The sequence below is a fragment of the Rattus norvegicus genome, chromosome 12, assembly GCF_036323735.1.
Source record: "Rattus norvegicus strain BN/NHsdMcwi chromosome 12, GRCr8, whole genome shotgun sequence".
NCBI classification, from domain to species: domain Eukaryota; kingdom Metazoa; phylum Chordata; class Mammalia; order Rodentia; family Muridae; genus Rattus; species Rattus norvegicus.
Genome location: NC_086030.1, coordinates 16,202,928 through 16,228,443, shown reverse-complemented (window position 1 = coordinate 16,228,443; position 25,516 = coordinate 16,202,928). Strand labels below are relative to the sequence as shown.

General features: G+C 45.5%; 1 protein-coding gene across 4 annotated transcripts in view; it reads left to right on the top strand.

The window, feature by feature from the left end:
- The first annotated feature begins 12,666 nt into the window (after positions 1–12,666).
- Daglb (diacylglycerol lipase, beta) overlaps positions 12,667–25,516 on the top strand; it is a 42,433-nt gene continuing 29,583 nt past the window's right edge. Inside the window, exons 1-4 of one of the 4 annotated variants that reach the window (XM_039089357.2) lie at positions 12,675–12,862; positions 15,261–15,412; positions 21,440–21,611; positions 23,705–23,963. In XM_039089357.2, the coding sequence (XP_038945285.1) occupies positions 12,768–12,862; positions 15,261–15,412; positions 21,440–21,611; positions 23,705–23,963 (678 nt within the window). In that variant the 5' untranslated portion in view covers positions 12,675–12,767. Of the gene's footprint in view, positions 12,863–15,260; positions 15,413–21,439; positions 21,612–23,704; positions 23,964–25,516 lie in introns of those variants that run through there. The other 3 variants (NM_001107120.1, XM_063271256.1, XM_039089358.2) reach the window with 3 other exon arrangements.

Sequence of the window (25,516 nt, the reverse complement as noted above, 5' to 3'; positions counted from 1 at the left end):
CTCTATCTGCCTCTGAGGAAGCCTGCTCCAATCTGAGACACCCAGGCCAGTTAACACCAGAGAGAACCAGATGCCAAAAGGCAAGTACAAGAACATAAGCAACAGAAGACAATGTAATTTGGCACCATCAGAAAACAGCTCTCACACCACAGCAAGCCCTGCATGCCCTGACACACCTGAAAAGCAAGGTTCTGACTTAAAGTCTCATCTCATGAAGATGACAGAGACCTTTAAGGAGGATATAAATAATTCCCTTGAAGAAATACAGGAAAACACAGGCAAACAGGCAGAAGCCCTTAAAGAGGAAACAGATAAATCCCTTAAATAAATACAGGAAAATGCAATCAAACAGGTGATGAATTGAACAAAATGGAAATAGAAACAAGAAAGAAATCACAAGTGGAGGGAACTCTGGACATGGACAACTTAGGAAAGAGATCAGGAAGCTGTAGATGCAAACATCACCAACACAATATAAGAGATGGAAGAGAGAATCTCAAACATAGAAGATACCATAAATGATATTGATACATCAGTCAAAAAAATTCAAAATGTAAAAAAAAAAAATCCTAACCCAAAACATCCAGGAAATCTGGGACATGATGAAAAGACCAAACCTAAGAATAATAACAACACAAGACGGTGAAGACTCCCAATTTGTGGTGATTTGAATATGCTTGGCCCAGGAAGTGGCTCTGCTTGCAGGTTTGATCTTGTTGGAGTGGGTGTGGCCTTGTTAGAGTAGGTGTGGTCTTGTTGGAATAGGCAGGTCACTGTCACTGTGGGTGTGGGGTTTAAGATCCTCATCCTAGCTACCTGGAAGCCAGTCTTCTCCTGCTTGCCTTTGGAACAAGATTTTGAACTCTCAGCTCCTCCTGCTCTAAGCCTGCCTGGGCACTGCTATGTTCCTGCCTTGATGATAACAAATTGAAACTCTAAACCTGTAAGCCAGCTCCAATTAGATGTTGTCCTTTTAAGAGTGGCTTAGGTCATGGTGTGTGATCACAGCAGTAAAACCCTAAGACACAGTTAAAAAGGCCAGAAACCATCTTCAACAAAATCACAGAAGAAAACTAAATGTTCAAGAACCCTACAAGAACACCAAGTAGATTGAACCAGAAAAGAAGATCCACCTACCACATAATAATCAAAACACTAAATGTACAGAACAAAGAAAGAATATTAAAAGCTATAAAGGAGAAAGGCCAAGTAACATATAATGCGGCAGACCTATCAGAATTACACCAGACTTCTCAACAGAGACTCCAAAAGTCAGATCCTAGACCGATGTCATGCAGACCCTAAGAGACCACAGATGCCAGCCCAGACTACTATACCCAGCAAAACTCTCAGTTGCTGTAGATGGAGAAACCAAGATAGTCCACAACAAAAATTTAAACAATATCTTTTTACTAATCCAGCCCTACAGAGAATACTAGAAGGAAAACTCCAACACAAGGAGGGTAACTACACCCAAGAAAACAAGAAATTAATCACTTCACAACAAACACAAAAGAAGAGAATCATATACACATATAATACCATTTCCAATAAAAAAACAGGAATCAACAATCTTTGGTCATTAATATCTCTCAACATCAATGGATTCAATTCCCTAATAAAAAGAGATGAGTTAACAGACTAGATACATAAGCGGGATCCCTCATTCTGCTGCATATAAGAAACATACCTCAGGGGGAAAAAAAGAGACAGATACTACCTTGGGGGGTTGGGGGGGGATAGATAGACACTACCTCACAGTAAAGGGAAGGAAAAGAGCTTTCCAAGCAAATGGTCCCAAGAAACAAGCTGGAACCGCCATTCTAATAGTCAGTAAAATAAACTTTCAACCAAAAGTAATAAAAAGAGATGGGGAAGAATACTTTATACTCATCAAAGGAAAAATCCACCAAGATGAAGCCTCCATTCTGAACATTGATGTTCCAAATGCAAGGGCACCCACATTCATAAAAGAAACTTTACTAAAGCTCAAAACACCCATTAAACCTCACATGATAATAGTGGGAGACTTCAAAATCCAACTCATACCAATGGACAGGCCATTAGAACAGAAACTAAACAGAGATACAGTAAAACTAACAGAAGTTATGAACCAAATGGATGTAACATCTGCAGAACACTTTACCCCCAAACAAAAGAATATACCTTCTCAGCACTTCATGGAATCTTTTCCAAAACTGACCATATAATCAGACAAAACAAGTCTCAACAGATGTACGAAGAGTGAAATAATCCCATGCATCTTATCACATCATCAAGGACTAAGGCTAGACGTCAATAACAACAAAAACACCAGGAAGCCCACATATTCATGGAAATTGAACAACTCTCTACTCAATGATAACTTGGTCAGGGAAGGAATAAAGAAAGAAATTAAAGGCTTCCTAGAATTCAATGAAAATGAAGGCACAGCATACTGAAACTTATGGGACACAATGAAAGCAGTGTTAAGAGGAAAATTCATAGGACAAAGTGCTTTTAAGTATAAATCGGATACTATACTAACAACTTAACAGCACAAATGAAAGCTCTAGAATGAAAAGAAGCAAACAACCCAAGAAGAGTAGGCACAGGAAATAGTCAAACTCTGGGCTGAAACCAACCAATTAGAAACAAAGAGAGCAATCAACGAATTAGAAACAAAGATTCAACAAAACCAAGAGCTGGTTCTTTGAGAAAATCAACAAGATAGATAAACCCTTACCCAAACTAACTAAAAGGCACAGAGACACTATCCAAATTAACAAACTCAGAAATGAAAAGGGAGACATAACAACAGAAACTGAGGAAATTCAAAAAGTCCTCGGATCTTATGACAAAAGCCTATACTCAACGAAACTGGAAAATCTAGATGAAATGTATGACTTTTTTAGAGAGATACCATGTACCAAAGTTAAATCAAGATCAGGTAAACTATCTAAGCAATTCCATAATCCCTCAAGAAATAGAAGCAGCCATTAAAAACTTCCCAGCCAAAAAAAAGCCCAGGACCAGATGGTTTTAGTACAGAATTCTATCAGACCTTCAAAGAAGAGCTAATGCCAATACTCCTCAAACTAGTCCACAAAATAGAAACAGAAGGAACACTACCTAATTCATTTTATGAGACTGCAGTCACCCTGATACCTAAACCACAGAAAGACCCCAACAAAGAAAGAGAACTTCAGACAGATTTTACTCATGCACATTAATGCAAAAATACTCAATAAAATTCTTACAAACCGAAACCAAGAATATATCAAAAACATCTTTTACCATGATCAAATAGGCTTCATTCCAGTGACGCAGGAGTGCTTCAATGTATGAAAGTCCATCAACATAATCCACTATATAAACAGCCTCAAAGAAAGAGTCACATGATCATTTCATTAGATGTTGAAAAGACCTTTGACAAAATCCCACGCCCCTTCATGTTAAAAGTCTTAGAGAGATTAGGAATTCATGATACAGACATAAACATAACAAAAGCAACATACAACAAACCAATAGTCAACATTAAATTAAATGGAGAGAAACTTGAACCAATCTCACTAAAATCAGGGACAAGACGAGGCTGCCTACTCTCTTCCTATCTATTCAATATAGTACTTGAAGTTCTAGCCAGAGCAATTAGACAACAAAAGGAGCGCAAAGGGATACAAATTGGAAAGGAGAAAGTCAAGATATCACTATTTATGAATGCTATGAGAGTATATATAAGCGACCACCAAAATTCTACTGGAGAACTCCTACAACTATTAAACAACTTCAGCAAAGTGGTGGGATTTAAAATTAACTCAAACAAAACAGTAGCCTTCCTTTATACAAATGATAAATGGGCTGAGAAAGAAATTAGAAACACTCTTCACAATAGCCACAAATAATACAAAATATCTTGGTGTAAGTCTAACTAAGCAAGTAGGTGAAAGATCTGTATAAGAACTTCAAGTCCTGGGGCTGGGGATTTAGCTCAGTGGTAGAGCGCTTGCCTAGCAAGCACAAGACCCTGGGTTCAGTCCCCAGCTCTGAAAAAAAGGAAAAAAAAAAGAACTTCAAGTCCATGAAAAAAGAAATTGAAGACCTTAGAAGATAGAAAGATCTCCCAAGATTAATATAGTGAAAATGGCCATCTTACCAAAAACAATCTACAGATTCAATGCAATCCCCATTAAAATTCCAACAAAATTCTTCGCTGACTTGGAAATAGCAATTCTCAACATCATATGGAAAAACAAAAATCCCAGGATTGCTGAAACAATTTTGAACAATAAAAGGACCAAGGGAATCACCATCCTGGACCTCAAGCTGTACTAGAGCAATGGTGATTTTTTTTTGGTTCTTTTTTTCTTTTTTTTCTTTTTGGTTCTTTTTTTCGGAGCTGGGGACCGAATCCAGGGCCTTGCACTTCCTAGGTAAGCGCTCTAACACTGAGCTAAATCCCCAGCCCCGATTTAAAAAAAATTTGCAGGGTATTGGTACAGAGAGATAGACAGGTCAATCAATGGAATAGATTCAAAGACCCAGAAATAAATCCGGACACACACTTACAGACACTTGATCTTTGACAAAGAAGCCAAAACCATACAGTGGAAAAAGATAGCATTTTTAACGAACGGTGCTGGTTCAACTGGAGGTCAGCATGTAGAAGAATACATATAGATCCATATTTATCACCCTGCACAAAGCTCAAATCCAAGTGGATCAAGAACCTCAACATAAAACCAGATACACTGACTCTAATAGAAGAGAAAGTAGGGAAGAGCCTTAGATGCACTAGCACAAGGGAAAATTTCCTAAACAGAACAACAATGGCTCAGGCTCTAAGATCAACAACTGACAAATGGGAAACTGCAAAGCTTCTGTAAGGCAAAGGACACTGTCAGTAGGACAAAATGGCAGCCTACAGACTGGAAAAAGATCTTCACTAATCCCACACCCAATAGAGGGCTAATACCCAAAACATATGAAGAACTCAAGAAGTTAGACTCAAAACCAAACCAGACAAAAACAAAAACGCAGGGGCTGGAGAGATGGCTCAGCAGTTAAGAGCACCGACTGCTCTTCCAGAGGTCCTGAGTTCAATTCCCAGCAACCACATGGTGTCTCGCAACCATCTGTAAAGAGACCCGATGCCCTCTGCTGGCGCATCTGAAGACAACTACAGTGTACTTATATATAATAAATGAATAAATCTTAAAAAAAAAAAAAACAAAGCAAATAATCCAATTTTAAAATGGGGTGCAGAGCTAAACAGAGAATCCTCAACCAAGGAATGGAAAACAGCCAAGAAGCACTAAAAGAACTAACTATTCAACATCCTCAGTCATCAGGGAAATTGAGACGACCCCGAGATTCCACCTTAAACCAGTCAGAATGGCTAAGGTCAGAAACTGAATCAACAGTACACGCTGAGGAGGGCGTGGAGGAAGGGGAACTCCTCCATTGCTGGTGGGATTGCAAGCTGGTGCAGCCACTTTGGAAATCAATTTGGCAATTCGTCAAAAAAAAAAAAATCGGAATTAGTTTTACCTGAAGACTCAGCTGAACATGCCCTGGGCATAAACCCAAACGATGCTCCACCACACCACAAGGACACACGCTCCACTGTGTTCATAGCAGTCTTAGTCATAGGAACCAGAAGCTTGAAACAACCCAGATGTCGGTCAACTGAAGAATGGATACAGAAAATGTGGTTCGTTTACACAACGGAATACTATTCAGCTATTAAAAATGAGGACACTGTGAATTTTGCAGGCAAATGGATGGAACTATAAAATATCCTGAATCGGATAAGCCAGATCCAAAAGGATATGAATGGTATGTACTCACCGATAAGTGGATATTAGCCAAAAAGTACAAAATATCCACAATACACCCCACAGACCCTAAGATGTTAAACAAGAAGGAAGGACCACATGACGATGCTCCAATCCCATTTAGTAGGGGGAACAAAATAATCACAGGAGGCAGAGGGAGGGAGAGAGGAGGGGAAGGGAAAAGGGGGGAAGGTTCAGATTTGGGGGGAGACAGGAGAGAAACCATGAGGACCAGGAGAATGAATGAAATATGCTGCTCCCTGGGGTGGGGAGTGGGGGTGAAGGGACGCTCTAGAAAGTTCTAGAGACCTGGGATATGAGAGGCTCCCAGGATTCATTGTGTGTGTATTGAGCCAACAGGCTCAACAGGGGAGATAGAACCTGAAGAGACCACCTGTAGTAGTTAGACAAGGCCCTCCGTGGAGGGATCAGGACACCAACCCACCATGTTCCTGTCTAAAAAAAAAAAAAAAAAATGCAGGGACAAAAATGGAGCAGAGACTGAAGGAATGGCTGACTAGTGACTGGCCAACTTGGGATCCATCCATGGGTGGGGAGCAAACCCTGACACTATCACTGATGCTATATCATGCTTACAGACAGGCATAGAGCATAGCTGTCCTCTGAGAGGCTCTACCAGCAGCCGACTGAGATAGATGCAGATACTGCCAAGCACTGGACTGAGGTTGGGGCCCCTATGGATGAGTTAGGACTGAAGGAGCTGAAGGGTATAGGAAGACCAGCAGTATCAACTAACCTGGAGCCCTGGGAGCTCCCAGAGACTAAGCTACCAACCAAAGATCATACCTGGACTGATCCAAGCCCGAGGCACATGTGTAGCAGAGGACTGACTTGTCTGGACTCAGTGGGAGTCCAGACCCTAATCCTATAGAGACTTGATGCCCCAGGGGACCGGGAAAGGAGGCAATGTTTGGGATGTAAATAAATACAATAATTCATAATCGAAAAATTGACTCTAAGAGATAATCTTCCCTCTGCATAAGAATTCCTGTTGGAGAATGAGTAGAAGGCAGGATAACCAAAATACAGTAAGTCAATACACTCTATTATGGGCATTCTGTAATTTCTTTTCTATTAGAGACAATTCCTTTTCAGCTTCAGCTGACAATCTTCTTGGACTATTCCTTTATCACATTGCAGTGTTTGAAATACATTATTCAGCTCTTCTCGGTGGTCAAACCAGTTGTAGCCCAAAGCCAGTTAATATCTGCCCTTAACTTTTGAAAATCATTAAGAATATTTAACTGGTCTTTCCTGATTTGTACCTTTTGTGGTCAAATTTCCTGCAGATTTATCTTATATCTTAGGTAATTAACAGAATTTCCCGGGGTTGGGGATTTAGCTCAGTGGTAGAGCGCTTGCCTAGCAAGCGCAAGGCCCTTGGTTCGGTCCCCAGCTCCGAAAAAAAGAAAAGGAAAAAAAAAACCAAAAAACAGAATTTCCTCTTTGTATTTTTTTAAAGAACAACTTGTAATCCTCAATAAACAACAACAAAAAATGTTTTAGCTTCAGTAAACATTTGCTCTAAGGGATCTCTATTTGAACCGACCAGCAAAACATCATCCATATAATGGTAAATTATGGATTGAGGACATCGTTTACCAATTATTTCCAATGGCTGCTGTACAAAATATTGGCATAAGGTGGCAGGACTTTCCACTGGTACCTTTTGGTTGGTTAAATGTGGGCACTGCGAAGGCAATGCTCTATCTTGTTCTTATAAAGGGATTGTGAAACAAACAAACAACCCTTTAGATCAGTCACTATGGTAGGCCATTCTTAGGTAACAAGGACGGCAGTAGGTTTCCAGGCAGCAAGGAAACCATTGACTGAATAATTTTTGTCAACTGCTCTCAGATCTGTTACCATCCTCTGTTTGCCAGATTTCTTTTTATATATTTGGTTGTGAGCCTAGCCTTTAACGGCTGAGCCATCTCTCCAGCCCCAGATTTCTTTTTAATGACAAATACAGGAGAGTTCCAAGGGCTGGTAGACTCCTGTACATGTCGAGCCTCCGGCTGCTCTTAGACTAGCTGTTCTAGTGCCTGCATTTGTCCTTTGCGATGGGCTATTGCTTGATCCAAACAGGTTGCTCAGTCAATAACCTTAGCGGTAAGGCTGTTGGTGTTTAGCCATCAGTGGCTTCCTCAGTCAAGGTTGAAGAGTTAGCCTCTGCTGTACTCTGTCTGTGGATAGCCTGAACAGTCTGCAGCTGTCCCTGATAACCTCCTTTAATTTCTTTATTAAAACACCTCCTTAGGACCTATCTCTAAACTTGGAAGAATGCTAATCTGTGTGTCCCACTGTTGCAATAGATCTCGTCCCCATAAAGTCACGGCTGTATCAGCCACATACGGCCTTCACCTGACCTTCTGGTCCTATACATTTAATCCATTAAGACTTCACTATTGTAATCTGGTAGATCTCTTGCTAGAAACACACATCCCAACTCCATGGCGGCCCAGTGTCTCTGCCACCACATGCTCTCCCAAAGTCAAATCGCCAAAAGAAAGAACACATGACCCAATAACCTCTGATCCAACTGGATCTTTGACAGCCACAGCAATGGGTATCTTGTTTTTCTTTATCTCCTGTAATGGTTTGCCCAGCCACAGTTTTATTGGGAGTACTTGCTTCTGTGTCTGCAGTAGTTTTAATCCATTCATAAAGAGGTGCAGATCTTGCTATTAATAGTTTTTTTTTTCTTTTCTTTTCTTTTTTTTTCAGAGCTGGGGACCGAACCCAGGCCTTGTGCTTGCTAGGCAAGCGCTATATCACTGAGCTAATCCCCAACCCCACTATTAATAGTTTAAATGACCCCTTTGCATTCACCATTAGCATTTTCAAAAGCTAAAGATTCTATTAAGATTTCTCTAGCATGGGGCTGGGGATTTAGCTCATTGGTAGAGCGCAAGGCCCTGGGTTCGGTCCCCAGCCCCGAAAAAAAGAAAAAAAAAAAAAAAGATTTCTCTAGCATTTGGATCTGATATTGCTCTAGGTAGAGCTGTGGTTAGTCTTTGTAAAAAGTCTGTGGAAGGTTCATTTGAACCCTGGGCTATCTTTGTAAATGACTCAGTTCGTCCCTGTTGTTCAACCTTGTTTCAAACATTTAAGGCTATTGTGAGACCTTGTTCTAGGACAGCATCCTCAAGAGCAATGTGTACTCCTAATTAAGGAGATGGGCCTTCACCTAGTAACTGACCCTTGACAATATCAATGCCCATAGTCCTATTTCACCCTTCCATAATCAAACCCTCATCTTTCCACCGTGTCAGTTATTGTAGTTGAGGGCCAGGCTCTAGGATAGCTGTCAGCAAATCTCTCCAATCACTGAGGATCGTAGGGCTCCGGGTGGCCCAGTTATTGAGTATCCGTTTGGCATATGGTGAGTGTAAGCCATGGCTCATGATTGCTTCCCTAAACCTTTTTACATCCTGCGCCTCTATAGGTCGTTGTTTGAATTCTCCGTGACCCTGTGGATTTTCTTCATCTCCTTCCAATTCCCTTATCAAGGCTGGGAAAATCATTTTAGTTATTTTGGTTTTTCTTTTTTTTTTTAAAACAGAAATAGACTGCCATTTCAAACTCTTGTTGTGAGGTAATGCTGTCTATACTGGCCTCTGTTTCGTCCCTAGCTTAGTATATTCAATTTTACTTCTAGTCTTTCATAAATTTTCTTCTAAGACTTCTAATTTTTATTATTTTCCTTTTCTTGTATCTTTATTACCTTAGTCTCCCCCTCAATTTTACTTATAAATTTCTCTAAATCTGTTTGTTTTTCCTGTCCTTATTATATAAGTATACTCCTCAATTTTGTTCATAAATGTCTCTAAGTTGTTTTCTAACATCTGCTTCCATATTTTATCCTTTTTCTGTTTCTCGGACAACAGTCTCCACCTTCTTTATAATTTTCAGTATTCCCCCCTCTAACACCTTGACAGTGCTTTCATTCTGTTTTATAAAAAAATTTCGATTTTTTTTTCTTTTTCTCTTTTTTTCTTCTTTTTTCTTTTTTTTTTTTGGAGCTGGGGACCGAACCCAGGGCCTTGTGCTTGCAAGGCAAGCGCTCTACCACTGAGCTAAATCCCCAGCCCCTCAATTTTTTTTTAAGGCTTGTAAAATTTTTTTCTAAGGCTCTTTTTATTGAAAAGACACAGCAAACCAAAATGCTTATTAGGACAAGAGTGAAGCTTGACAATGCAATAATTACAACTGGCAAGGTGTCAATTTCCTCTAAAGCCAACCCTTTCAAACTTCAGTAGTCTTACTTTGGGTCCAAAAAAATCTTTATTGTATTTATCATCTTTTTGTGTATATTTTTTTTCCCCAAAATGCCAACTTCTAACCCTAGTACCTGATCCAAAGTTTTCTGTGCTTTTGTCTCCCTTTGCTGTTCAATTCTCTGTAGTGGTTTCTGATTTTTTATTCTTCGGGAGGGGCTTATTATAGGAAAAAATCCGTGGTTTTTCTGCTCCCAAACTGGTGGTGTTGTCTCCTATGGGTGACCTGTTAGGGCCTTTTTCTATTGAAAAAAAAATTGGTGTGAGTCCAGCACTGAGGCCCTGGCGTGGTTAGCTCAGGGCTTGGGCCCTAGCTGCAACCAGCAAGGCATTGTTTGTACCAATTGTAGGCTTCAGCCACTGAGGTGTGGGAGGCTGGGAGAGTAGGGCTTGGTTTGGCTATCTGGTTTCCCAAGCCATGAGATACCCAGATCCTATCACTGTGCTTGTTGGAAATCCAGCCACTGCATTTAGGGCTGTGTCCCAGCACGATGTTGGGTCTTATGCTAAGAGGAAGTCTCAGATAGTTTGGTTCTATGCCCAATATAAGGTTCACCAAAATGTCGTACACACAATTTAAGCTCACCCCCGACTAGCTTACAAATAAATGAGACTCAGACTGTGGTTATTTTATTTGGCTTTGACAATTACTGGGAGGTAACCCCTAATCTACTCTTTTAACTGCTGGCCTGGCTACCTTCCCAGCGGTGTACCCCAGATACTTGCTGTTTCTCCAGGCCATGTGCTCATGGTCCCCCACCCCCTACCCCTATGGCAGCTTCCTCCTCCCTTTCCTGTTCTTCCTCTTCTCCTCTCCCCCAACCAGCTCACTCCAAACCCACCTACCTCTAATCCCTCCAGTAATTGGCTGTAGCCAATTTTATTTAACCCATAGTTTTAAGTCAAGGAACACAAGGTTTGCACAAGACAAGCTTGGAAACAGGAGAAGTCACTTGTAAGCCTATACCTTTGGGTATAGAATTTAGCAGTACAGTACATAATGAAGGGACTAAACTTCAAGGACCCTGAATTTCTCTCTCTCTCTTTTTTTTTTTCTTTTTCTTTTTTTCGGAGCTGGGGACCGAACCCAGGGCCTTGCGCTTGCTAGGCAAGCGCTCTATCACTGAGCTAAATCCCCAACCCTGGACCCTGAATTTCTAAGCCTCTTGTTTCTACTTCCCAACACCCAGGGTCACAGGCATGTCCCACCACATCTGGTTTACACAGTAGCTGGAATTTGAAACCAAGTCTTTGTGCATGCCGGGGAAAGTACTCTGCCAACAGAGTACATTCCCAGCCTCTGGACAGACATTTTCACAAATCCTCCATCTTCTCAAATAATTAGAAGTCCATATCTTAAAACTAATCCCCCTTGCCTGACACCCTCTCTCTGTTTACCAGTCTGTCTGGTAGCAGTCAGATTTGAGCCAGGAAGAGATTAAACACAATAAAGAAACTACTAGAGTTAGGAAAAGGGCGAGGGAGCCAGCTCAGGAGTTAAAAGCACTTGCTGTTCTACCGTGAGGACTAAAGTTCAGATCCCCAGAAACTCAGGAAAGTGCAGGATGGGTGTGGCTCTACACCTGTTATTACAGCCTGGGAAGGGGAAATCAGAAGATCTCGGCAGCAAGTTGGCTTGCAAGACTTGTTGCCTCACTGAGCTGTGTTTGACTGAGAGAACCTGCCTCAGTAAGGTGGAAGAGAGCAACTGGATACGAATCTTGGTATCGATCTCAGACCGCCACATGCATAAGCACATGTACACGCGCATCTACATACACGCACCCTACCACACAAGCAAAGACATGCACGCACGCGCACACACACACACACACACGCACACCACCGACACACACACACACACACACACACACACACACACACAAACTGGGGAGCTAAAATATTGGGGTGGAGGACAGAAGATAGAAGATGTGGGTACAGACACGAATTAGAGGCTTTGATGTAAGACTCTGCAAGAAAAGTATTTGGGAAGGGTTAATATTCGCTCTATGCCCAAGGGCACACTTGTAAGTCTTAAACATAATTTGGACCGGGTCTGAAGGTTCCCCTCGGTCACCCGGGGGACTGTGAGGAAGAATGGGAACTAGCAGCAGTGAGACCAGAATGAAGATGGCTAAAGCACAGTGTGTGGGAGAGAAATGAGAGGAATGGAGGTGCTAAAAGGAGTCGAAATCTTATCTCACCAACCGTTGGGTGGCTTAGACTTGAACTCAGTTAGGTCCTAAGGGACCATAAATGACAGTAAAGCCACCCCAAAGCTTGGAAGATCCAGAGACCAAAGCCTACGTCCTAGCTTCTCCATTCGTAGGCGCGGCTCTCTGGGGAGAGCATTCTCTCTAGATCTTTTAAATCCTCAGTCTATAAAACAGAAATGACCACACCGGAATGGATTTCACACATCACTGACCGGCACTCAACAGCCGGCAGCTGACTTCCGGGTCAGGGGATCTGGGAAGGAGGCAAAGAAGGCAGAGTCCGAGCCTGTTGTGGGCGCTAGGGACTCAAGCCTGAGGGCGCATGCGCGGGTCTTGACGTAGGCGTGCGCCTAGGCGCCGCTAGGGACCCCCTCCGGACAAGCGCAGAGTCAGAAGGGCGCGCGCGGCTGAGGCGGCGCGGTGGGAGGTGCACCATGCCGGGGATGGTGCTGTTCGGCCGGCGCTGGTCCCTAGCTAGCGACGACCTGGTGTTCCCCGGGTCTTTTGAGCTGTTCCTGCGTGTGCTGTGGTAAGTGAGGCCGCCGGGCGGGCGGGGGACGCGCTGGTTAAAGCGACAAAAGTCGCGCCTCCTCGGTGCTTAACGGGCAGCCGCGCCCCCGAGCACAATCGTTCTGCACCTAGGATATAGGTGGAGTCTCTGTGTGCCTTTGACAAGGGTCCCGGACTTAAGCGCTGCAGCCCTAGGGTGCGGCGCTGAGCTCTGGCCCGGGGAGCGTGAGGGAAATGTGAGCATCCAAAAGCCATAGCCCCCAGGTCCTCTTTCCTGGAGCCCGGCTCCGGAAGTTTGGATCACTCCTGTCTTTTCTTGCTAGGAGGATAGCAAATTTGTCTCTGCAAAACAAAAATTTGGGAAATAGCAATTTCGGAGCAATTCGTAGAAACCGGTATAGCAGGCGGGTTTTGCAAAAATGCAGCTATGCTCAGTGGGAAACGGCACTGGTGGGTGAAGTCAGCTCCTGGCATGCCTGGCAACGAGGAATAACGTTCTTAGGAAAAAGCATTCTCAAGAGGCAAGGGAATGGGAGCAGCAAAGCCCTTTCCAGTCAGGCAGGGTTTTTTTCTCAGATCGTTTTTGCCTTTATCTCCTGACGCTGAGCCCTGGTGTTTGGCGGGCTGGCAGAAAAAGTTATCTCGGGGTTGAGGGTGTAACAATTCCTTTTGGTAGAGTGCTCACCTTGCGTGCAGGAGGCCCTTGTTGTGGGCCGGATCCCCAGCACCACACAGAAGTGCTAGTGGCGGTGCTTACTTGTAATCCCAGCACTAGGGGGTGGCACCAAAGGAGCCGCGGTTCCTTGAGCTGTAGGGTCGCAGAGCCGCACAAGACCCTACCTCAAAAAAAAAAGGGGGGGGAGGGGCACGGGAGGTGGGGCACAGAAAAGTTATCTGGACCAATCTTGCTTGTTTTTTTCCCCCTCTAATGCTTGAGCCCAGGGCTTCATGCTTGCTAGGCTTTTCAACCGAGCTAAATCCTCATCACCTTAGATGACACCTCTTGGGGCTTTGGAATTTTAATCTTTAATAGGACAGTCTTCCGGCAGCGGCAGCGGGGTAGCTCAGTTGGGTAAAGGTGCTTGCCGGCGCGGGTGATGACCTAAATTGTTATCTTCAGGACCCACAATGGTAGAAGGAGAACCGGTTCCCTTAAGTTGCTCTCCGACCTCCCTCTACAGGCATGGTATGGCACACTCTCCCCTAAATACATAATACATACATACATACATACATACATACATACAACATACATGCAGTTTTTAAGAAGGTGGACATTCTTGCTGAGGTGGGGTGCTTTTGCTGCTGAAGTACCTCTAGGTTGAAAGAGAGGTTTCTTCACCTTCTAGAGACCCATGCTGTCTGTCATTGTTCACCGCCGAATTACAAAATACAGTCAAGAGTCCATAGGATATCTCCTTTTGCGTTTTTCTGTATCTACCCTGATACGTTATTTTCATAATTTGCTTCCTGCTTGCCTGGTTTTGAATTACAGTTGGCAACAATGTGTTTATTGAATGTTGTGTGTACAGGGACACACACACACAAATCCTGTTACCAATACTGCAAACAGAAGTTTGTTTACCAATCACATGATTCTAAGTCATGGTGGATGTTTTCCCGAAGAACCCTAGCCTGCCTGGGTTTTGATTTTTTTTAAACATTTATTTATTATATATATAATATATATTATATATAATATACACTGTGGCTGTCTTCAGACACACCAGAAGAGGGCATCTGATCTCATTACAGATGGTTATAATGTGTGTCAGCATGAGAGGTAAAGAGCTGCACTGGCTGTTACTGGGATTTGAACTCAGGACCTCTGGAAGAGCAGTCGGGGCTCTTAACCACTGAGCCATCTCTCCAGCCCCTGGGTTTTGATTTTTGACAGGGTCTCCTACATCTCTTGCTTGCCTCAAAGGCCACTCTGAGGTGTGGGACGATCTTGAAGTTCTCATCCCCCTGCCTCCACTTCCCCAGTGCTAACAAGTGTGCACACTTGGTTTATGTAGCTCCTAAGGGCTCCTGCATACCACGGAAACACTATTCACTGTGCACTACCTCCAGCCCATTTGCTTTTGAAGTGAGGGCTCCTTGTACAGCTTAGGGTAGCCTGGAACTCATATATAGCCCAGGCCCAGGCTGGCCTCTAATTTGCGATCCTCCTGTCTCTGCCTCTGCCTCTCTGGTGCCAGATTATAGGCAAGGCCTGCCATGCCCAGTACATGGCTCACAGCAGATATAGACTGAGAACAGAAAGCCACATGGGTGTCAGCCGTCTGCCTCTGGGTAGACTTTTTATTGATGCAAATTACATCCCGTGTTGAACCTTCACCTTGATTTGGAGAATATTAACTTCCTTTATTTCTTCGTACCATGTTTTACGAAGCCACGTTCTTCTCTGTGCACAGGTGGATCGCCAGTCTGACGTTATACCTCATGCACAGAAGGAAGCTGGACTGTCCTGGTGGGGTCTTGCTCAGCACGTACCTGATCGTCCTCCTTGTTCTCCTGGCTGTTATTATAGGCATCGTGCTGGCCATCGTGTGTGTCAGCATGAGAGGTAAAGAGCTGCACTGGCTGTGTGAAGCCTGCTTTGCACCTTAACAACCATACTTCGATACCCTTTGCATATGGTACAGTTCACCCATTTGGACTGTGTCCGGTGTTCTTTCTCCTTCTAAAGTGTGCGTGTGCACACACGGACACATGCATGTGAGAGCACTGGCTTGGGCTCGCCTGGACCTGGAGTTAACGGGTGGCAGTGAACCAGGCCGCACAGGTGCTAGGAGCCAAACTTGAGTTCCCCACAAGAGCAGCAGGTGCTCTCCACCACTGGGGCCGCCTCCCCAGCCACACACAGACAGCTTCTTACCATTTCCATGGTTGAAAGCCTATCACTACAGCTGACATCGGAACATTTCTTATCTCTCTGTGTGTGTATGTGTGGTGTAAGTCCACGTTCGTGTGGGTGTCTACACAACTATGTGTGGAAGAAAGCCAGAGGGTGATGTCAGTGGCTACCTTCCAAGATCACTTTCCTTATTTTTTGAGGTAGGGTGTTGTCAAAATTCCTTTCCCAGGGCAATGTTTACCCAGCCTCCTGAGGTTCCCAACAACAAACCAAGGTGTGATTTTTGTTTTCTTCTGGATGGGGCTGTCTCCGATCGTGGCCAGGATGAGCAGACACACAGGCACTCCTGGAGAAACTCTGATGTCTTCCTGCCCTTGCTCGTCCAGTGTTAGGCGGTGTACAGGTCCTTCCAGTTCATCCAGCTCGAATTGGGTTTTCTGTTACCTAGGACTTGAGCTGTTCTCATTGGAACCCCAAACAGTATTTTATGAAGCCGTATTAAATGGATTGTGACAGCGCAGGCCTGTTATCAAAGCTTCCCAGGGGACTGAGGTGGAAGGACCTCAAGTTCAAAGTTTATCTGAGTCTTTAGACCGCTGATCCTGTCTGAAAAAACAGCATTGTGGGCAGTCAGAAGGCTCCGCAGATGGTGGCTTGCTACCAAGCATGGTAACCTGAGTTGCACATCATAGGAGAAAAGAACTGACTCCCAAAGGTTGTTTTCTGACCTCCATGACCTCCATGCCTGTGTTATGACGCGTGCACATAGACTGACTCCCCCAGCCCCTCTGTGTGTGTGTGTGTGTGTGTGTGTGTCTGTCTGTCTGTCTGTCTGCCTGCCTGTCTATGTTTGAGGGGTGGTGGTGGTGGCTGGATGGATGGCTCAATGCCTTCTGCTCTTACAGAAGAGTTTCTAGCACCCACATACAGGCTGATAACTCCCTCGCTGGCCACAATGCACCCAGAGAGGAGGCACAAACACAAGAATAAAAATGAAATTTAAGGGGCTGGGGATTTAGCTCAGTGGTAGAGCGCTTACCTAGGAAGCGCAAGGCCCTGGGTTCGATCCCCAGCTCCGAAAAAAAGAACCAAAAAAAAAAAAAAAAAATGAAATTTAAAACAATGCTAGCCGGCCATGGCGACACAGGCCTTTGATCCCAGCTTTAGGGAAGAAGAGGCAGGCGGATCTCTGAGTTCAAGGCCTATTTGGTCTACAGAGCAGGTTCCAGGGATAAACAGAGAAACCCGTTCAGCTGAGTGGTAGTGGCACACACATTTAGTCCCAGCACTTGGGAGACCCTGACACCCACATAGTAGGAGAGAATATATTCCCAGAAGTTGTCCTTTGACCTCTACAGATATGGCCACCACACACAAATAAATGGTTAAAGAAAAAACTTCTTAGAGAGGTATTATGTGTTGGGGATAGTGGCTTACAACTTTAAACCTAGTGCTCAGGGAGGTAGAAGCAGGTGAATCCCTTTGAGTTTGAGGGTCTAAATAGCAAATTCCAGACCATCCAGGGCTACACAGTAAGATCCTGTCTCAAAGTGTGTGTGTGTGTGTGTGTGTGTGTGTGTGTGTGTGTGTGTACAAATTTTAATGAAGAAGAAGAATTTAAAGACAAGTGTGTGGGTTGGGGTTGTAGGACCTGAGAAAAAGAATCAATTTCCTACATTCATAGCCCTTTAAAAACCTTATTATCTGTTTTGGCACCAGTAGGGATTGAACCCATGACCTCATGCTTGTCAGGCAAACCCCCTTCCAACAGAGCCAGAGCCCCATGTCTCTCCTTTTGGAGGTGAAGTCTGTGTTATAGCCCTGGCTGGCTTGGAACTACTGTGAACCGTTCTCTTGTCTTTGCCTACCAGGTACGGGGATTACAGTCTCGAACCACCAGACCGAGCATGGGGCTTCAGTAAGGAATAAGGGGAGAGTGCAGATCAACAGAGAAGATAGGCAGAAAGCCTGAACAGTAACGGAATGGGTTTTTTATTTGTAGAATTTTTAGCCTGAATATATACATACCCAGGGTGAATGAGCAACTTGGTCTTTTCATGGGGATGTAATCAGCCACACCTTTGGGGAGGCTAGTGTGATAACACACCCGTATCCATCAGGTTTTGCCTGTAGTTTGCACGTACACTCAGAAGTGCTTGTGATCCTCCTCGTAGCGTGGCCTGTGGACAGACGAGCAGGTTTGTTTTCACAGTCATAGATATATGTAGCGTAGTTGAGAACAGTGTTGCTTTTGTTGTGGTCTTTGCTTTGCTTTTTCAGGGTATTACTGTGTAGCCCAGGCTGGCCCACACTTGGTGATTTTCCTGTTTCAGCCTCCCAGTCTAGGGCTAGGATCACAGGCACTCATCTCCATATCTGATTTAAGAAGTCTCCATAAAGCCCACTGTTGCTACCATGTGGGGGTAACTGGGGATGGTCTGCATTCCAGGCAGTTCAAGGTGCTTTGATAGAACCCTTTCCAAACGAGGCCTGCCGTCTCCCATGTCTGGGGAGGGTCCTTTGTCTCTCTGTTTGTGTCTTAAGAACTCGTAGCTCAACTTTTATGTCAGAGAAGTGCCTAAGATGTCTGTCATTCATTCTAAGAGTCTGTCATTCAGAAGGCACAGACCTTCTCTTTGTTGTCCTTCTGTGTGTCCCACTTGCTGAGGGACCTGAGGAGGTCACTTTAGGAAGTGGTTTTTTTTTTTTTTTTTTTTAAGATTTATTTATTTTATATATACAAGTACACTGTAGCTGTCTTCAGATCAGAAGAGGGCATCAGATCCCTTTACAGTTGTTTGTGAGCCACCATGTAGTTGCTGGGAATCGAACTCAGGACCTCTGGAAGAGCAGTCAGTGCTCTTAACCGCTGAGCCATCTCTCCAGCCCAGGAAGTCTTTCTTGAGGACAGCCCAGTGCAGCAGTTGTCTCTGAAGGTCGGAGGCATCAAATTAGGCTTGGAGAAAAAAAGAAAAAAAAAAAAGGAAATATGGAAATAAAAGTGTTTTTCTAGCCAGGCATGGTGGCACTTACCTTTAGTCCCAGCACACTGGAGGCAGAGGCAGGCAGATCTCTGTGAGTTCAAGGCCAGCCTGGTCTACAAAGCAAAACCTTGTCTTTTTTTTTTTTAAAAAAAAAAGTGTTTTTCTAACACCTGAACCAGATGAGGCCATCAGCATTCTCTTGTGGGTTGGGGAGGGACTCACTAGGCCCTCAGCTCTAGGGGCTACTGCAGGTCATGCTTGCCGAGGGAGGGGAAGTCATTTTTCTTTAGTGATGTAGCCACTGGTAAGTTGCCTGTGTTCCGGGGAAGAACTCCCCGCCTGTGCTCAGGCAGTCACCCTAATCAAACTCAGTGAGTCACAAAAACAAAAAAAAAACAAAGCCAAAGACTTGAGAGTAGGAGGGACTTCTCAGGAAGAAGGGGCCCCAGAGGGAGGGAGGAACGGAGAGGAGCAGGGAGGGGTGATGACCAAAAGGTACCACATATGTATATAAAATTCTCAAGGAATTTAGAAGTGTCTTTCCAGGCGGATGCAGCTTCTCTCGGTACCTCATTCAATTTCTGGGAACTTAAGCAGACATGCTCCATCTCTTTGCATCTTGTCTGTATTTAGGAAACGTGTGTCAGAGCCCCGGTCTCAGAGGCTGCTGGGCGTGCTGACTCTGTCCATATTTGGCATCTTTCCAGTGCAGCGGAGGGCCGGTTCCTGTTTTCTAGTGTCTGCTGCAGTTACCTCGTAGCAGGCTTCTTTCAGGTCTCAGAGACGTGAGAGGTCTGCGCCCGCCCGCCCGCCAGCCGAATGGCTCAGCAGGGAGAGGTGCTGCTTGCTCAGGCCAGGTGACCTGAGTTTGATCCCACACAGTGGAAGGAAAAACTGACTCCTGCGGGTGTCCCCTGACTTCTTCTTCTGTGTCATGGCACACACGTGCTCACACACAATAAATAAGTGTAAATAAATATGTAAAAATCAAGCAGGAGGCTTGATAGTGCCACACACACAGACTCACCACGCACACATACAGACTCACCACACACACCACACACAGACACACACACAGACACAGACTTACTACACACACCACACACAGATAGATACACACACAGAGACTCACCACAAACACCACATATACACACAGACACAGACTCACTACACACCACATATACACACAGACACAGACTCACTACACATACCACACACACACACAGACTCACCACACATACCACACACACCACATACACAGAGACGCACCACACACACACAGAGATGTACCACACACACCACACACACAGAGACCACATACACAAACACACACTATACACGCCACACACGCCACATGCACCACACTCCACATACTCACATAGCACACACAACGTATACACTACATACACACCACACATGCCACACATACACTCCACACACACATTCCACACACCCCGACACACACACCCCCAACACAGGTACCCCCATACACACAAGTATCAAGCCGTCTGCTTGTAGAATGAGGCCATCTCCTGCCCACAGTTTGCAAGGATTAAGGAGCGGTGGGTAGTAAAGTAGTTAGGAGTACCGTTTAGTGAGGCATGCAGTTATGGGGCGCTTATCTTCCTGGCTGGGAGAACCTGGGTGACTGCTTTCTGCTGGGACAGTCCTTGCACTGTACTGTGTCCAGTATAATTATACCCAGAGTGCCACTCTCGCTTCTTAGAAGTATCCAGTTTGGGCAGTGATTACGTAGTTCTCCCTAGTCAGAGCCCGAGCCTAAGCAATGATTGGGAAGCTTCTGCCCTGCTTCCCACCCTTTAGTTTGTCTATCTGTCTGCCTGCCTGCCCGCCCTCCCCTTCTCTCTCACTCTCCCTTCTCTCCACCCACCTCTGGTTTTTCCAAGACAGAGTTTCCTCTGTGTAGCCCTGGCTGTCCTGGAAGTCTTTCTGTAGAGCAGGCTGGCCTCACACTCAGAGTTCCGCCTGCCTCTGCCTCCCACGCTGACTTTGTCACTTGCTTCCTATTTCAGGCATGGGGTATAAGGAGTAGGAGTTGGGTGGTGCGTGTACAGCAAGACGCAGAGGTGTTCAGTAGCTGTGTCTCTTAGGATCTCATTTAGAATCCTGGATACGTGTTTATGCGGCTGACTGTGGTATACGGTGTGTGTGACTGCGGGTGCCCATGGAGGCCAGAGGGCAGATCCCCCTGTAGCTGGAGTTATTCGTGTGTTTTGCGAGCTGCCCAGGGTAGATACTGTGAGCCAATTTCAGGTCCTTCGCAACAGCAGTACCATGCACTTAACTGCTGAGCGGACTTTCCAGCCTCTGTGGCTGGTTGTGTGTGTGTGTGTGTGTGTGTATGTGTGTGTGTGTGTGTGTATGCACATGTGCAGGTGCACATGTGTATAAGTGGTGTGTGGAGGACAGAGGTCAATGTCGAGTGCCTTCTTCAATCACTCTCGGCCTTATTTTTCGAGGGTAGGTCTCAATGGACCTACAGCTCAGTAATTCAGCCATGCTGGTGGCCAGTCAGCTCCAGGGATCTGCCTGTCTCCGCTCCCACCAGCCCTCTTGTTAGACAAACACCGCCTTTCTGTCAGCTTTCATGTGGATGCTAGGGACTTTTATGACAGGCCCTTTAATCAGCTGGCCATCTCTCCAGCAGCCCCCCTCCCCCCCCCAGTACCTGGACAGACAGCTCTGCGTCTTAGGACGCTGGTGAGCAGCTGGTTTTTCCTCTGTGTTTCAGGAACCATTTGTAACCCTGGACCTCGGAAGTCTATGTCTAAGCTGCTCTATATCCGACTGGCCCTCTTCCTGCCAGAGATGGTCTGGGCTTCTCTGGGGGCTGCCTGGGTGGCAAAAGGTATCCAATGTGACAGGACAGTTGTGATTGGCATCATCGCCACCGTCATTGTCAGGTGAGGTCTTCCTCCTCCTCCTCCCAGTTTCTCCTCAGGTGTGTTCCCGGGTGGTATAGCACCCTGGTGTCCTGTGAACTTTGTCACATAGAGCGTGGCCTCTCCGAATGATGGTTTTTTGGTCCATGAGAAACAGCTCATTTTCCGGTTTACACCTGCAAGTGACCACTTTCTTCCTCAGCCCCACTTTTCTACAAGTTCCCTCTCTCATAAGGGGGGGGGGGGCAGGAGAGACGGCTCAGCAGTCAAAAGCACTTGTCAAACTACGTGAGGACCATAGTTCAGTTCCTAGCAACCATGTAAAGAAGCTGGGCCTCCAGCCTTTAACTCCAGCTCCAAGAACAGTGGAGACAGGAGGATCACTGGGACTTACTGCCTCCCAGCCTATCCCAGAAAACATGAGCCCCAGATTCAGAGAGAGAGAGAGAGAGGAAGACAGAGAGACAGACAGGGAGCCACCCTGCCTTAGAGGAAAAAGTGGAATTGATCAAGGAGAACACCTGTCATGTATTCATATATCCAACAGCACCTCAAATGCACATACTAGATAGACAGACAGACAGACCATAGACAGACAGACAGATTTCAACTCTGGAGGATCTGATGTCCTCCTCTGGCTTGCAAGGACCCTGCACTCATGTACCTATACACACAGACACAGACATACACAAAATATAAAAATAAAATAAATCTTACAGAGAGAGAGAGAGAGAGAGAGAGAGAGAGAGAGAGAGAACACAAACCAACAGCTAAAGGAAGGGTGGAGGTTAAAGGTGAGATGAGAAATGGTATCCAGAATTGAGACCGTGTATAATAGTCTAATAAGATTTATAATGGTGTGTAATAGTCTAATTAGGTTCACAATGCAGTTTTTGCATCTTCTGTACTAACAATTTTTTAACTTTTTTTTTTCGTTCATTTACTTATTTGTGTGGGGAGATGTGCTTATATGCTTTGACCCATGTGGAGGTCAGAGGACAAATTGTGGGAGTCAGTTCTCTCCTTCAACCATGTGGTCCCAGGGATGGCACTTGGGTCACCAGGCTTCAAGCAGCAGATGCCCTCTCACCACCAAGCTCGAGAGCTTAACAATAGTCTAGTTTTCTCCCTTTGTGTCATGGGTACAAAAACGGAAGTTGGCGCTGGAGCTGCCGTCCCTGAGGCACACAGGCAGACAGCAGAGTCAGCATCTTACCGGCAGGATTGTAGTGGAGAACACGTAGGGCCTTGTGCACCATGGGTGGCGTAGAAATAGTCAAGTCTGAGAATGCGGAACCCTTGTTAAAGCCTGCCACAAGAGCTTTAGGCTCAGATCCTCACACTCTGGGTGCTGGACATAGACTGCAGCCAAATCACTGGGTTCTGTGTTCAGTAAGAGTCCTGTCTTCGTAAGGTAGAGAGCGATTGAGGTACTCTCCCTGGTTTTGAACTCTGGTCTCTCTATACACATGCACGTGCCCTCATGAACACATACATACACTACACACAGTTAGAAGTGGCAGGGGCATCTGTCAGGGTGTCCCATAGTGTAGAGAGTCTCTGTTTTACTCTGAAGAACCCCAGAGCACTGAGTAGTAACTTGGTCATAGTCGGAGTCCTGGAGAACTAGTTCCGGTGACTTCTATGTCTAGGCTACAACACTGCTCACCACGCGACTCCTGTTCTCGTTGTGGGCCTCACGCTCAGAATTCGGTAGTTTTCCCTCGTCCTGGGTTAGCTGTGGGATCCCAAGAAACCTTTTTCCTTTCTTTTCTTTTTCATATTCATTTATGTAGTTAGCCGTGTGTGTGTGTATGCACTTGTTGGAAGTCAGAGCATAATTCACAGAGTTGATTTTCTCCTTCCGTCATGAAGGCCCTAGAGATCAAGCCCAGGTCCTCAGACTTGGCCGAGAGCACCTTTTCCTCCTGAGCCATCTCACTGACCCTCCTAGGGAACGTTCTAGAAGGAAATCGCTCGCCTCAGTTGGGTTTTCGGAGTTCTGCCTCTCCTTCGGCAGTACAGAAACGGAAGCGTAGTCGGTGTGCGCGGAGTGGGCCCCAGCCACTGCCCTTCACAGCCACTAAGCCTGTCCCATGCTTTACTCCTTACAGTTGGATTGTCATCGCTGCCACTATGGTCACCATCGTCTTTGTCTTTGACCCGCTGGGTGGGAAAATGGCTCCGTATCCCCCATGCATCCCTGAACACCTGGACAGTAACAGTTCAAACCATTTATTGACCGGCCTGAGGACGGCTGCAAAGAGCGTGTGGGAGACCCGGGTGCAATGCTGCTGCTGCTGCATTGGGCAGGACGACAACACCAGAGTCGCCTTTTCCAGCACGGCCGACCTGTTCTCCACCTACTTCTCTGTAAGCGGAAGGGATCCGCTGTGGTCTCTTTCTCCTGTTTCTGTAAATGCTTCCGTGGGCCGATGAGCGTCCTGCACAAAGCCATGCGAGCCACCGTACGGTGGCCGTTGAGGACCTGTACCCCTTAGGCATGGGAGCGCACTGCCTGGGTGGGCAGGCAGCAGTTAACTACAAGGATGGCCAAGCCTTTCCTGCTCCTTGTTTGTTTTGCTTTGTCGAGGCTCTGTCTCCCGTGACCCAGGTTGGCCTGAAACTGACAGTGAAGCAGAGAATCTCCTGGAACTTCTGATCCCCCTCATCTCCCTCCTCAGGGCCGGGTTTACGGGCATGCGCCACCATGCCCGGTCTGTTTGTTGCTGAGGATGGAACCCAAGGCTTCATGCATCTAGGCATGTTATATGTACTAGCTGAGCCACAGCCCAGCCCCAGCCCCCTTTCCTGACGGTTAGGTGTGTCTTCATTGACACTGCTCTACGGCCCAGCCTGCCTACTGTTTTTTTGTTTTTTTTTTTTGGTACTTTTTTTTTTTTTTTTGGTACTTTTTTTCCCGGAGCTGGGGACCGAACCCAGGGCCTTGCGCTTCCTAGGTAAGCGCTCTACCACTGAGCTAAATCCCCAGCCCCCTGTTTTTTTAAGGAACAAAATAACGTTACGAAAGAATCTGCCGATTCTCTTTCCACATTTCCTCTGTCCACCTCAGTGAGCAGAGGGACATGTGTAAACAATGCCCTGCCAGGAGGTGTCAGAAAAGAATTTCTCAGGCAAGCAGGATGGCTCAGCAGGTGAGGGTGCTCCAGTTCAAACCTGAGTTCAAACCCCAGGACCTACATTAACTAGAAGGAGAGATCTGACTCCTGCAAGTTGTCTTCTGATCTCTATACACATGAACACACACACAAAACACACACACACACACACATACACACTCATACACACACATATACACACATATACACATACACACCACACACACATACACACACACACATACACACTCATACACACACATATACACACATATACACATACACACCACACACACATACACACACACACACACACACACACACACACACACACACCCTCCACAAGCACAATGTCAAAAATAAATATTTTCCATACTTATCATGACTCAGTAGTCAGGAAGTGCAGGGGGGTGACTGCTCTCAGATGAGCTGTCCTAGGATTTGGACGAGCTCATTCTCTTCCTCCTCTATGTGTGTGTGTGTGTGTGTGTGTGTGTGTGTGTGTGTGGATGTGTGGTAACTACTGTTATTTTTGGTTCTGAAACCAAGTAAGAGAGAAGATTCCTTTCGACACCCTATGCGCCTTCTGTCTCTCTCTTGCTTCTCTGTCGTGTCTGACTTTGGAATGTGGAGAGCTAGCATTGTGGTGTGAGAGCAGGCTGTGCCTTCCTGTGGGAACCCAAGGTTTGTGCCCACAATCCTTTTCTCGTTGTTCTTGTTTTTACTTGTTTTTATTTTTATTATCTGTCTGTCTGTTTATGGGTTTTTAAAGACAAGATCTCTCTGTGTAGCCTTGGCTCTCCTGGA